Raw genomic sequence first — 14557 nt, forward strand, 5'->3', positions numbered from 1 at the left:
AAGAGGAGCTGCGGCGGCTGCGGCGGCGGTGGCCAGTGCATCGCGGAGCGGCGGCGGCGGCCGGGCGAGCGCGGGGCGGCCGGGCGCGCAGGGCCGGGCGCGGGACGGGAGGCCGGGAGCGGAGGGGCCGGGCCGGGCATGGGGCGCGCCGCGGCCGCCTGAAGCGCGGGCCTGGCCCTGTCCCCGCGCGGCCGGGCCGCGCCGCCCGGGCTGCAGGCGGGTCCCGGGAAGCTGGGTCCCCGGACGGCGGGCGGTGCGGCGCGCGCGGGCGGCCCCGGAGGAGGCCTGGAGATGTCCTGTGTGCGCCGCCTCCTGCTCACATCCCTGTTCCCGGCCCTCCTGCTTCACGGTGAGTCCGGGGGCGCCGGGAGCCGAGTGGACACCCCGGAACCGAGGGGACCGCGCGGCCGGGCGCAGCCCCCTCCTGGGCGCCCTGGAAGAGGCTCGCCTTCCCGGGCGCCGGCCGCGCTCTCTCTGGAAGGGCGCGCACACAGACTTTATGTCCAAGTCCCGGGACGCTTGTGTCCACTCTGCGGGATTTCAGACTATAGGCGGTCATGGAACCGCAGGCTATGCGACCCTTTGCAGAGTGTCAGAGCGCAGGCAAGGCTCTTGCTGGGGTCCAAGCTTTGGGGGCACTGTGCAGAGAACTGTGATCATTTCAGGGAAAAAGCAGCTCGGGGTGTTTGTGTTCGCCCCTCGGAGGACGAGTGTGTTGAGGGGCTGGGGAGGCGTCTCTCCCAGGTGGACCGGTAGGTTCTCTGAACGGACTTTCAGGGAGCAGGGGCCTCCTAGCAGCCAAGGTGCAGTAATTAAAACCAGTCCCCTAAGTTCTCCGGGACCTGAGCTTGTTTCCTCCCGCTCTTCTGGGTCGTTTTGTTTCTGTTTCATGTGTCACATGTCGTCAGCAGCTCTAGTAAACCCTCAGCCAGAGAACAGCAGGCTTTAAGAGTTCCAGGAATTGCACTGAGGAAAATAAAATAGCATTGCACCGGGGGTGGGAAGGCAGATTTTGTGCGAGATCTGTGGCAATCATGGGGACAGGTGGCTGCAGAACACGTGCTGATCCAGATGTCCTGGGCCAGCTTTTCCTAACGGTGGACACCTGACTGTTCAGCAGAGTGTCCACCAGCAGCAGGGCTCTCCTGCCTCCACACCCACCACGGGCACCCCAAACCTCTGCACGTCGGGTCATCAGGTCAGCACCCTCATGGCCTCTAGGTTTCCAATCCAGCTTCAGAAGGCATTTGGCCGGCGCTGAAGGTCAGGGGTGACTCCCAGACCATCTAGGAAGGGGAGGAGACAGCAACCCGGGAGCCCTGCGCTGCTGTATTCTTTGTCACCCTGCTGGGGCCTGCAGTATGGGCAGCGCAGGTCCACAGGCCCTGCACACAAGTTGGGCTGGGCCAGACCTGCCTGATTGCCAAGGTGTTCCCGGAGCCCCAGTGATCCCAGACTCTCAAAGTCAGGATGGAAGGCTGGCAGTTCGAGGGCCAGAGAGAGAAGGTGTAATTACAGGGTTGTACTCCTAGGCCCATCTGCTTAGAATTACAGAGCCGTTTTCATCTTTGGCTGAAACATGAAACACATCAGAGCCAATGGGCAGATCAAACAGCAGCTGCCACCCACACCAGAAACAAGAGGCAGAGAGAGAGAGAGGACACAGGGGAGAGTGTCCCCTAAAAAATCTCTTGTCGTATCTGTGCAGGAAAGTGGTCATATGGGCAAATGCCTTTAAAATGAAAAAGTACTTGACAATTTGGCATGAACAGAATTTTTTTTCATAAAGCCATTTGCCTTGTGGACTACAAAAGCCATGCTCAGAAACACAGCCTGGGCCAACCCATCCTGAACTTTTCTTCCTTGTTTTGAGAGCTAGAAGTTGTAACCACACTTCCTGCACCACAGTGTGGTAATGGCTGGTAAGAGGAGCCCAAGTATATCCTCAGTAAGGTTCAAGTACAGCCCCAGATCTCCAAATTCCAGCTGGAGTCAGCCTGAGCTCCTTGAGGTCAGGGGTTCACCCAGATCCACAGTGTGCAGGGAGGGAGTAAGGAAGGGGGGAATAAGCCAGTGGGGCCAGACCCCGTGCATGTGTGCACGTGTGTATGCACATGTGCATATGTAAAATAAAAAAGGAGGTTTGCCAAGTTTAATGGGATGACAGGGATAACCCTGCAAAACGTCATCCCATTTCAAAGTGAACCTGCAGTGGCAGAGTTATTCACACTGATGTTGCCCACAGAGCAACTGCGCTCGTGCAGGGCGCGTGGGACTCCAGCACAGAGGAGAAACCGAGGGAGTGGTCCTTCTCAGTATAAATCTCTGCGATTTGAGAGAGGCTTGTCACGAGTCCTTAGGATAATGTAAAGCACCAAGAAAAAATTGGGTATTCCCCGTTTCCCCCTTTTCTGCCTGATTTTTACTTGATTGAAGTAGTTTTCATGGGAAATGGGTATTAATCAACCTAACCCAAGGGAATGGCTTGAGAGTGTGTCCTATTCTGTAGTTAGGGGTTTTGCAAGTATTTAAAAATTCTGTAGTAACAGATGGAGCTTGATTATGTATCTTAATAGAAGGCATCAGTCTGAAGGAAATTACCTGTACTCTTTTAGAATGGCTTAGTGATTTTTTTTCCTGATACAGAGGCATTTTTATTTTGCTACTTGTATATTTATGACAGCAATTAGGTAGGTAAAAACATATTTTCTATGGTTATGAATGTACTTGGGACCAACTTTACGGAATTTAGTTCCAGACATCATTTATAGATTATTTGTTACACTAACAAGTCTCATTAATAAGATTAACAAGTGCACAAGGCCTTCAGGAAGATTCTGGTTGAAGATGCTGTAGAAACTCTTTATTGTGTTTGGCATCCGATCTTTGTTCAGTTTTTTTGGTTACTTTTATTTCAACTCAGGCAAGTTATAAATCACCCCTAGGTCCTATTGGTGAGTAAATTAGGGACTGGAAAGACTGGAGTCCATTGTTTATTTTTTGCTGTGTTTTAAAACTGTAAATGTAGTGGGAGACCCAAGTTCAAAATGTGACGGCATAAAAGTATACATGTTGGGCTTACTTTCCTGTCCTCCAACATCTGAGAACAATTGCATTTCTTAATCCAAGTAAAACCTATTGAATGTCATGAAGGTATGCAGCTGGGGTATGTCCCTTGTCACTGTTTTATTTGCTTAGATGAATAGCCACGAAAATCATTCTGTTCCAGAAACCAGATTAACATGAGATATTTCAGAAAAAGTGGTGCTTTAGTGTACCCCAAAGTGCTCACTCTCTTTATTAATGGAAACATTTGACTTTAAGTTTTGGAGCCGTTGTTGGGGAGATGTTCTTCTTCCATCGCCATTTACTTTTGTAGAATTCATCAACTTTTCTGAAATGGGAAGACACTTCTGAGCTATTACCTTTCACTTGAGTGTATTCTATTAAAACTGAAAACAAACAAACCAACCAACCTGTGGATTACCGAATGACTGCTTAACCAACAAAATGTGAGGAAACATTACAATAGGGTAAAATAGAATCTTTGAAATATCATTTTACTGGAGACAGTTTTTGTGACCAAGAAAACATTGCCTTTCCTGCACCTTTCCCCCCTTAGTCATAAAATGTAATCTTGAAAAGAAATATTCCTCATCTGCTCATAGCAGGGAGCAAGGGTCTTAGACAGATGGTAAATATTCTCTTTTGAGAGAAACTATCTTCAAGCACATGGCTGAGCCATCCTGTCATAGCCGTGGTCCTTCTTTTTCTTCCTAAATGAGTAAAGAACTCAACACCAGCGGATGATAGGACTGTGTAAATACCTACCGTTTAGGGACAGACTGATGACGATTTGATAGAATCAATTAAAGGGAAGCATAAAACATTTAGGACTGGAAATACGAAAGGACTCATTAGTGATCTCGTACACCTGTGGAAAGCTTACATGGCAGCACGTGGCCTCTGCATGGCACTGAAGCGATCCCAAGGGAAAGCTCAGGAAAAACCTGCCACCATCCAAGCATGAGCTCTTGCTGTGTCCAGATGTTATGTGCACAAGCCATTTAGTTCTTTTCAATTTGAGTTCATATTGGGAATAAAGTTATTTTGGAATGTCGTGTGATAGGGATCTAGGTCAGAGTAAGGATGTGGTGTCACCCTGTAGTTACTGAGGCTCGTCTGTTCTCGAAGGGTTTTCTAGCTTCATTCCTTCAGCCAACCATTCGGTCAACAAGTACATTAAGAGGGCCTCCTCCTCACTGCCGGCTGGGGACAGGGCTGTGAGGAGGGGCAGCCCCCCTTCCTGAAGAGTCCTGAGAATACCTGGCAGGATGAGAAGAGCTTATCGGAGAGCCCAGAGGTGGGAGACTGGCACACTGCCCTTGACTGCGGTGTTCTTCCCTGCTGGGAATCCCAGCACTCCACACACACACACACACACACACACACACACACACACACACACACACATCATGCACACACCAGACACACAAACACACACATACCATGCACGTAGTCAGACACACCACACACAGACACACACACACACAGACACACACACACACACACACACACACGACTGTGTGAAGAGCATGGCTGTGGCGGCAGCCGTCAGCTCCAGGCCCAGCAGGAAAACCATGCTGTCTGTGGTTGGACCCCAGTGTCTGGCCCGGGGACCATGGCCTTAGAAGAAAACGACTTAGAAAATTACCTCATTTTTATCAAAAGTTAAATGAAACCAGGAATTTGAAATCTTGACTTTACTATGTTCCTCATAAAGGGAAAATGCTTTTAGATAAGGTTTAAAGATTGGCAAAAGCAGCTTTCTCAGCTTTGATCTCCAACAACATGGAAATAAAAGCAAGCTCTTGGTGAGTGTAGGTGCCCACCTGGGAGTGAACGGCAGCTTTTGTTCCAAAACATGGAAGCTGTGCAGGCGGTCATGTAGCCGCCTCGACTTCACAGCCCACGTTACAGTGATGATGGCTCTTTAACTGGGGCTGGGCGATTTCACGGCAAAGTAATCACCTGCATTTCCCCTTATCGCTCCCGTTTTCTCTGCTGCGTGTTTTTCTGCATCGCACCAGTTCCACCGTGAGATGCTTCCTCACTCTGGTGTGGGAGTGACGCAGGTCACGTTGCATCAAGGACAGAAACGTGCAAAGTGAGCGGGAAAGGGCCTTTCAGAGTCCCTCTCAGAGACCACCATTGTGAATGTCTTGACATTATAGTTATTTGGCTGTTTTGATTTTATTTTTTTAAGCATTAAAGTACCTATGCAGTGACTAACCCGATCAAAGATGAGTTCAGTCCCAAGTGTGCCTGAAAAGTGTCTCCTTCCGAACTCATTTCACATTTTATTGTGTGTAAAGTGGTTTGGTGCTTTGGGTTCTCGATCTAGATAGACAGGTGAAAAGCTGCTGAGTATATCAAGGGGATTCTCCTGGGGACTTGGCCACACGCCGTGTTCCTCTCTCACTTTTCCCTTCACGTGTCAGCGACAGGGCAGGCCTTGGAGACAACCTCGCACGCAGTAGGCCCTCAGCCACCTGCTGAAGGGACGACTCAGGGTCTCTGCTCCATCCCCCGCCCCGTGCCCTTTGCCCTCTTCCTGGTCCCTGTCGGTGGCCTGGCTTGCTCTTGGAGAACAACACGGGCTCAGGAATAAGCGTTGCTGCAGGCGACGGAGAAATACTGCATTTGTTCCCTTTGAAGCCTGTGCTCAGGGCTGCTTTCTGTGTGCAGAGTCTGGTGACTTGGGTGACGCCAGCAGTCACCTGGCCTCACGGGCCTTGAATTTAGGGTTCAGATGCCCATGTAAATGGTTAATCCTGTGCTTCCTCTGTTTGGGGAAATCTGGTTTTTTATTTGCTATCTCTGGGAGTTTTCACTCTCTGAACAGTAGACTGGCAATCATGGTAGTAGTAAAGATCATTCTGGAGTCATTTAGGATTTCTCTTGTGAGTGATTTCATCCGTGGAAGTGAAAAACTCTTACATACACACACACCCGTGCATGTGATACACCCTCCAGAGCCCAAGGAGCTCATGTAGTTCTCTGCAAATGGTCATCTATAAAATTGTCCCCTAAAGCCTTCGGGAATTAATTTGTTTTCAACAGGAGAACAATTTCCTTCCAGGGTCTACATTTTTCTCCCACCCGTACTTGAAAGAAGCTGCCCCCTTGTCATAATCATTTGATCTGGGCCCAGGCCATGGGACCCCGGATGTTGGAGACCATTTTGTAGTGAAGTCACTTAGATAACCTGCTTCATCAGAACGCCACTGGTCGGGGTGATGCTGTGGTGGCTCCCACTGGCGCTGGTGTCAGGGCCTGGTTGTTCGTAGAACCCTTGACATTGAAGGCTGGTTCTCCACCCTCTCCTTTCTGTTCCCGTGTAGTAACTGGAATTTGATAAATGAGATAATATAGGCGTGAAGTGAGCCTTCGAGTGTTTTACAAACATTAGTTATTATCCCCATTACTGTAATTTTCACTTTGTACAGGGGAACGAAAGGCACCTATCCTATGACTTAGCCAAAGTCACCTTGAAGCCTGAAAACTCAGTCCCTTTCTTACTGCACTGATGTTGTTTAACCCTTTGAGATGCTCTTTTCCTTGGATTCATTTACAGCAAAAATCTTAATGAATGGAGCCCAGTGAACTAGTCTTTGCAACTGACCAAAATACCTAGAATCCTCAGTTCATCAGAGTCTTGAAGTTATTTGTGTGTGCCCTCCTACATGTGTGCTTCCTCACTCGTATGAGAAACACAAGGGGAAAAACCCTCTCTTGGACTAAATAGGGTTGTCACCTGTCCACCCCACTACCTCTGTATCCAAAGCAACATCCTACAGGCACTGATGTTCCTAACGATGACCTCACTGTGATCTGCCTTAAGAGCCTGAAAGATCATAATGTCAACTGCACTCAATGTTCAATAGAAGAATTGTCAACAACCAAATATGGTGGTTAGTCAATACTTCTGATTATACAGATCATCCAATCAAGTGGAGGTTTTTAAAGTTATTATATATAATAAGCACATTTATTATTATAACTAATAAGTACACTCAGGCAGGAACTATTATTACAGCTAGTCACCACCCTTAAGTTGGATGTTCATTTATACAATTGAAGATGTATGAAAGTGGACACATAAGTATTTTGCAAAAGTTTTTTTCCAGATACAGTGCTAAATTAGTACAGACTCTTACTTTCCTCTCTCCATCTTTCCCTCCCTCCTTTCCTTCTTTCCTCTCTTTTCAAATAACTTTTTGGTAACACCTTTTCCCACAGCATGCCAAAGATGGTCAGTGCCTCTCCGGGACCACCAAAGAGATTTACTCCTTTGTTGAAAGCAGTTCCCTTCTCTTATCTTTCTCATTTATTCAGGCAAAAATGATGCACTGAACCATGGCAGAAGCTTCATAATTGATCTTCCTGCTTCTTAGCCCTCCAAAAAAAAGGAAAAGCAGTCTTTTCAAAATGGAATCCTTATCCTACGTTACATTGCTTACAGGCTTTGGGTAGTTCCTCTTCCCTGTTTCAGCCCAGTCCACGCTCAGGATGACGCACTCACAGCTCTTGATCACAGCCTGGCCTCTGTTTTGCCACTGTTCTCTCCTGGGCCACCCTGCAATCTCCCCTCCCTAAGGCCTCTCCATCCCCCCTGCACGAATCTCCCACCCCCTCCTTATGTTGGGCATGTGCTATAAACTCTGCCTGGACCACTTCTCTTCAGCCTTCAAGGCATAGCTGCCTGCTCCCTCCATCTTTCTGAGTCCCTTTATAAGTCCATTGGGGTTCTGATTTCTTCCCCAGCTGAGGATTCCTTGGGGCATAATGTTTGTAGCTTCTGTGCCTACACAGTGCCTGGCCCTGCAGAGAATCCTTTCTGATTGAATGAGTGAGTTACTAGTTTCAGTCTCAGATTTGGAGCTGACATAGTTCTGGCGATGCAGGAACATGGGGTTCCCTGGGTTGACCAGAAGTCTAAGGCTGGTCTCCTTGGAGGGTACCCATGGCTGAAGCTGAGAAGGAAGTCGTGGGATGTAAGGTGAGAGCGTTCCACATGGCCTCCCCTGTGGCTGAACTAGGTGCTTCAAGTGGCCTTTTCATTCCCAGCCATTTACCAGAAGGAGGCCTCACATGGGGGTGGGGGGGGGTGTGTGATCCACGTCCCACACCAAACGAGCCAATAAGTGTTGGTGACCCCTGTCCATACTTGACCCTAAGAGACAGCTTCTCCTGCCTGACAGCAATGCCTGCTGTCACTTGACCCTTTTAATTTTGCTCCCTAAGGGTCATTGAGGTGGTGGGTATTTCAAAGGAAAAAGATAAAAAGAGAATAAATTCCAACCCTATTTTCCCATCCTCAAAATTCAGTCCCACCCTCGCGAGTGAGCCCTCAGCCACTGTGTGCTGGGGAGGGGCTGGCTGTCGTGTCCTCCATCTGGCTATCCTGCTGGCCTCCTGGGCCAACGGCCTTGCCAGGTCCCTGACGTTGGCTCCTGTCTGACAGGAGCAGTAGCAAAAGACAGAGCTCGGTCTCTGGAAACCCGGAGTGACTTAATCTTCTGCCGGCTTTCTAATGGTGTGCAAACTGGTGGTTCTGGGATTTTATGTCTTCCCCACCCCACCCCGTGGTTAAAAAGCTGACTGTCGGCTCCAGCCTCCTGCACAACCGTGCATGTCCTGAGCACCACGGCCCCTTCCTTTGCCTCTGAACCCACCTCCTGCCCAGACCCCACCATCCCACCCTTGTCCTTGGACGTGCAGTCCAAGTGAGACCTTAAGAGCCTCCGGGTCAGAAAAACTTATCTTCAATCTTCTTTATGCTTCCAGCCCCTAAGCTGCACAGAGTGGCAGCGTGTAGTTATTTGTTAAACTGAGTAGAGCTTGTCACCACCCCTGCTCTCCATCCGGGTCACCAGTTAGTTCGCTGCCAGGAAGCCCGGGCCTCGCTCTGGGCACACTGTCCCTCCAGAGCGCAGCGTGAGCTGGGCTCCAGGAGACTCTTGCCATTATTCCAGCCATAGGAAGGCCTTTCTCAGGACCTCCAAGAGCCTACTCATCATTTAAAATAATAGCAACTAATGTCTAACAAGAACCGTGGACCATGTGCTAAAGGAAATGATCTCAGTGAATCCTGAGACCAGCTCCAAGTGGCGGCAGTGCTGTCACCCCCTCCGTACAGATGAGCACACTAAGGCTTGGGGGAGTTAAGTGACTTGTTTCTGGTCACAGTGCTGATCATGTGTTTCATCGATTGTAGGAGTTACAGTTTTTCATGTATAAGGTCTGGGCAGTGGGTGTACATCTTCAGTGGGTGGGGCCTCTGGCCCCTGTGAGCCTGCAGGTGGCAGTCATGTGGCAGACCTGTCATCGCCTGTGTGAACCTGGACCCATACTGTCCTCATGTCACTTCCTCTATGTGTGTCCTTGTTGTCTCCATCTATGGTTTAGTTGCCAATAGGTTGGTTTTGAAAATAGAGTAAACACTGCAGCCAAGTGTTAGAATTCACTTGTAAACTCCACTCTCAGCGCTGAAAAGAAAAACTGTGGAAATCAGGCAGCCCAGTAACAGAGCCAGGGGTGTCCGTGTAACATCAGTGGGGTGAGTATTTATCACGGTGAGGGGGGTAGTAAGTGCACTTACATATTTTCTCACCGAGAAACAGTTATTTGGAAAGGAAGATGCCACAAAAAGATAAGGCTGTGTTTGAGCCTTGTTGTCAAGATTCGTGCAGAGCAAACCGATTACCTGTCCTGAGTGAAGCGTTGCAGCTGAAGGCCAGACACGGTGCCAGATCTCTTTGGAGAGATAAAGCAGTCGGAGGCCCTGTGCGTGCTCTAAGGGTTTTGGGACTGCTGCTAAGGCAGGTGTCATCGTTTAAATGCAAGTGTTTTTGTCGCTGGTAATAAAATAATGATGCATCTTAATCATTGAAGTCTTGGATTTGATGAAATCCTTTAAGTGGCTGATGTAGTTTCAAACCCAAGCAGCCCAGCTCCAGAATTTCACCGATATCCGCTCCCCTCCCGGCCTTTCCTTAGCTTTATGGGAAAACATTTGCAGGGTGTAAAGGGGTTTATAAATCAATTTTTAGAACATAGCTTGGTTGATCGTGAGAGCATGACATCTTTACTGAATGCTGGCTGTCATATTTAAAGAAGACTTTTCTGCAATTCCCAGTGCTTTGTGACTTGAGTTAAAATATGTATTTTTGCCATGTTACAGTTTATCATCCAATTGACCCACCAAATGGCAAGTTGTACTGTTTGATTTCATTCCTGACAGGGAATTCAGGAAGTGCTTCCTATCAACAAGATGACCACAACTCTTGGGGTTGGTGGAGGTATCCCCCCATCCTCTAGTTTCAAGCTAACTGAGAGAGACCAGCACAAGTGCCAGACAAATGGGGATTAAAATGCTGGAATTGGGATAAATACCCCATCAGAAGTCACAGTACAGGTGGATGTCCATGTAGGATTGCCAACAGGTCACCCCTGCATTTTCCAGACTTTCCACCTGGCTCAGTGCCACAGCCCAGCCACTGAAGTGTCCTTACTATGGGGGTGGGAGGGGGCTGATCAAAATGCATGTATTTTATGTATTTTGAAAACAGGCTGGTTTTGCAAAGAAACAGAGAAAAATAGCCCAGTTAGCAGGCTTGTTTCCTTCTTCTCTCTGGGGAGGGTCAGGGACGGAGCACCCAGGACCATCGTTTCAGTGGAAGTGCCTTCCCTGGGATGGGAGCTTGAGGCCATGGAGGGGGTCCTTGCTTAACAGCCCTGAGCATTAATGTCTACTCTACCTGACACAGATTTCTGAGTTTTTGTTCTAGCTCAGGTGTGACTCACCTGGTTTGGCTGAATGGGGTTGCTGGTGAGGTTGCATTTAACATTCATTGCAAAACGATTACCACAGCTTCATTAACATCCATCTTTTATTGTTGTACGTTTGTCTAACTAGTGTCGGTTTTTTTTTTTTCCTAACACTGCTGAATTCCTAGTAGGTCCACAATAAAGACCTCTCACATTGTGAGTCACTTCAGGAGTGAATCTCAGAGGAAACAGTGGGCTTTCGGATGATAACTCCATCTGTTTTCCTTGACTTTTTCTGCACACGAGGCTGGTGGTACTTTTGCATGTGTAAATTTTGGCCAACCTGGACGACGTGAAGATAAACTTAGTCCTAGTGTCCCTTTACGCGTGGAAAATACAAATGTGCAATCAAAACCCTGTAACGTATGTTTATTTGTCACCAACTCTGAGGGGCAGCCTTGGAAGATCACTGGGGGAAATGCCACACCTGAGCCCTTATAGGACGGGCGTAGGACTTGCACCCCCTCTAGAGGGCGTCCGTTTGGGGATTGAGAGACCCCGAGGTGCATGAGGTGGTGCGGGCAGAAGGGAGTCCCCACTGTGGGGTGCCTCCTAGCTGTTCCCTGGGCCTTTCTCCCCATCTCCGTTCACCCTTCACTGAAGCTGCTGGCTCTCTTCCTTCCCGTCTGTGTGTCAACGCACCTGTCCACCCTTCCTGACTACCTTTTCTACCTGTCCCCTCAGCCCCATCTCCAGCCTGATGACTCTGGAGTACGCAGTTCTGTCCCCTGCAGCCCTGCACAGCTGCTCGTGGGATGCACGGCCTTGTTTGCAGTTTCATGGACCTGGGTTGGAGCTCAGGCTTTGCCAGGAACTTGCCAAGCGACCTCATGCAAATCACATTCGTTATCTCCACAGACCCCAGTTTTCTCACCTGGGAGAGGATCTCCTGGGACACTGTAGAATGTGAATTCTAGGAGAGCCAAGACAGTGATAAACCTGGCGTTTCCCACCTGTGGAATGTCCCCGCCTCGGGGACAGCTCCTCAGCTGGCCTCATGGCTCTGCAGCTCCCCTGACACCTGCCTTGCATGTATCTGTTTCAGGGCTGGGAGAGGGCTCTGCCCTCCTTCATCCGGACAGCAGGTCCCACCCCAGGTCCTTGGAGAAAAGTGCCTGGAGGGCTTTCAAGGAATCCCAGTGTCACCACATGCTCAAACATCTCCACAATGGTGCCAGGATCACTGTGCAGATGCCGCCTGCCATCGAGGGCCACTGGGTGTCCACCGGGTAAGAGGCTGGGGCCGGGGTCCCGGGAGGTCCTGGAGAGCGCACTGCTATGGAGAGCCTTCTTGGGGTTTCTCAGGTGCACAGAGACTTTCTAGAATCTACGGTGATTCTGGGGTTGTCTGAGTTCTAACTCACAGCCAAGCGACGCTTTGAAACTCGGGTTGGTGAAGAAACAGAGCTCAGTCCTGTTGAAATCTTAGCCTCAGCAGCGGTGATACGGTACCACTGTGAACCCACATGGGAGTGAATATGTCCTTGTTTATTGAACCCCGTAGGACCACTCCTGTATGAAAAGAAACCATTAGCAAGTGAAATTAGGAGTCTGTGTTTCACCAACCCTGAAACACGACTTGCAAGCTTCTGATGGTCTAAATATTCTAGCCATATTCTGGTAATTTAATATACAGCTTCAGGGTCTGAGAGTAAGTTAAAAGGTACCCATGCTACCTCAACCAGCCAGGGTGCAGCTCTTGGCTTCTTTTCCAGGCTGTGGAGCTGAGATTTATCCCAGTTTGAGTTCTGGCTTATCTTCCATTAGAGCTTTTAAAAATAGCCCAGAGGCAGACCTGCAATCTCTTCCCTGCGCATTAAATTGTTGCAAATTCACAAGGCTAATGGTGGGATCTGATCACTTCTGTGCAGACCACTCCTCCAGGTACCTTGGGGAGAGATCACAGGCATCCAGAGAAGAGAGAAAAGAAATCTTATGAGGAAGACCTAGCGGTTTCTGGTTTTTGGTTTTTTCCTAAAAATGGGGTTTCTCAAAATAACCGCATGGTCAGTATTGGCACAAACAATCTTAACGCGACGTACTTTTAATTAATTTATCATTTCGTTCAACAAATATTTCTGGAGCTCACAAATATTTACTGCACGCGAGCACTGTTCTAGATTTTGTGTGTATAGCAGCGAACCAAACAGACATGGCCCCTGTCTTCAGGAATTTTACAAATACACAAAGAAGCGTTACGAAGAGGGAAGAAACAACAGGTGCTCAAGGAGAGTACCAGGGCCCCTATTTTAGGACAGGGTGGGGTAGGAAGGGCTACCAAGAAGAGGACACTTGAGCTGAGCTGTCCTTGGCTGTGCAAGACCAGGGAAGAGCTTTCCCTGTGGGAGGGCTAGCAGAGGCTGGACGGGAGAAGCACGGACAGGAGCCCTTGTTCCGGGGTGGGGCACAGCCCCAGGCAGGTCAAGAAGGAGGTGGGGCCAGCCCCCAGGGCCCCCTGCACGCCTTGTCTCTGCGAGTTTGGCTTTTAATCTAAGAGAACTGGGACGTCAATTGAAGAGATTCCAGCAAGGGCTGTGCCCAAACCTGATTCAGCCTGACTGAAGGGCGCTCTGGCTGCAAGTGGGTGGTGAGAAGAGTGACTTGAGGACAACCAGGGTTCTTGGCCTCCTTAATCAATAGAAGTTGATAAGAGGCCAGACAAGAAATTCAGGCCAGGCTTTACTGGGGCCCCTGCTGCAGCAAGGGGGGAGCAAGAACAAACAGCAGGTTCCCTTGCTTGCTTCACAAGGAAGGGCGAGCTGGTTCCTTGTATGGGGTGAGGGTAGGGGCCGGTCCAGGGGTGGGGCCGGAGGCGTGGCTCAGGCGGTCTGCCCACCCCTTGGTGGTGTTGAGTGCAGGGGGGCAGGTGCAGTACCCTGCTTTGCTCCTGACTCTTCAGAGTGGCAGTTGGCTTTTTGGTCTTTTTGAATCTTGTTATCCATAATTTGCCCCAACTGCACATGCACAGTTATTTTTAGTCTCTTATAGTTTCTTTGCATTTTGTTGCCCGAAGAGACATGTGTCCAGGTGCAAGCACTGCAGCAAAAGGGTCCCAGGTCCTAGATTGTTTCAACTTGGGGATGACCAATTAAAAGACTCAACAGTTCCAGCTGGAGATGACCAAGGCCTGGGTGAGGGGCGTCTGGGGTGGGGCGATGGAGAAGTGAGTGGGCTTGAGCTTGGGACCAAATCAACAGATTCTAAAGCTGAAATGAAGTGTTAGAAGTCGGCGATCCTCCTGTCTGAACTACAACAGACATGAATCGCTGCTCACACGGAAGGACTCCTCTGTCCCTGGGAAGGAACATGGGCTTCCTCTCCCTCCTCTGTCACAGAGACGGATGCTCAGAGCACCACTGGCTGCTGTCTGGCGGTATCTGCGGCAGGTGACAGTCTTTACTAAGCTAATGGTACCCACTTCTAAGTGGCCCATTCATCAGTTTGTAAACTGACAGTAGTTTTGAGAACCGCTGGCCTTTGGGATTTCAGCCCCACCGCTTGATTTCACCACTCAGCTCAAATCAGAACTATTGTATCTAATAAGTTTATATATAAATAATAGACACAAGCAGGGTTATAAGGCCAAGACTGATAAGACTGAAGTCTCAATGTCACTGAGACTAGGATCTGGCTAAAGGTAATGAGTGGACAGAGTCTTTGCCCA

General features: G+C 49.2%; 1 protein-coding gene across 2 annotated transcripts in view; it reads left to right on the forward strand.

Moving 5' to 3' along the window:
- Nucleotides 1-212: 212 nt before the first annotated feature.
- The window catches only part of APCDD1 (APC down-regulated 1), a 31328-nt gene continuing 16983 nt past the window's right edge, over nucleotides 213-14557 (forward strand). Inside the window, exons 1-2 of one of the 2 annotated variants that reach the window (XM_007127162.4) lie at nucleotides 213-349; nucleotides 11939-12122. In XM_007127162.4, coding sequence (XP_007127224.2) covers nucleotides 292-349; nucleotides 11939-12122 — 242 coding nt within the window. In that variant the 5' untranslated portion in view covers nucleotides 213-291. Of the gene's footprint in view, nucleotides 350-9392; nucleotides 12123-14557 lie in introns of those variants that run through there. The other variant, XM_007127160.4, reaches the window with a different exon arrangement.

Source organism: Physeter macrocephalus, unplaced genomic scaffold (assembly GCF_002837175.3).
Source record: "Physeter macrocephalus isolate SW-GA unplaced genomic scaffold, ASM283717v5 random_699, whole genome shotgun sequence".
NCBI lineage: Eukaryota > Metazoa > Chordata > Mammalia > Artiodactyla > Physeteridae > Physeter > Physeter macrocephalus.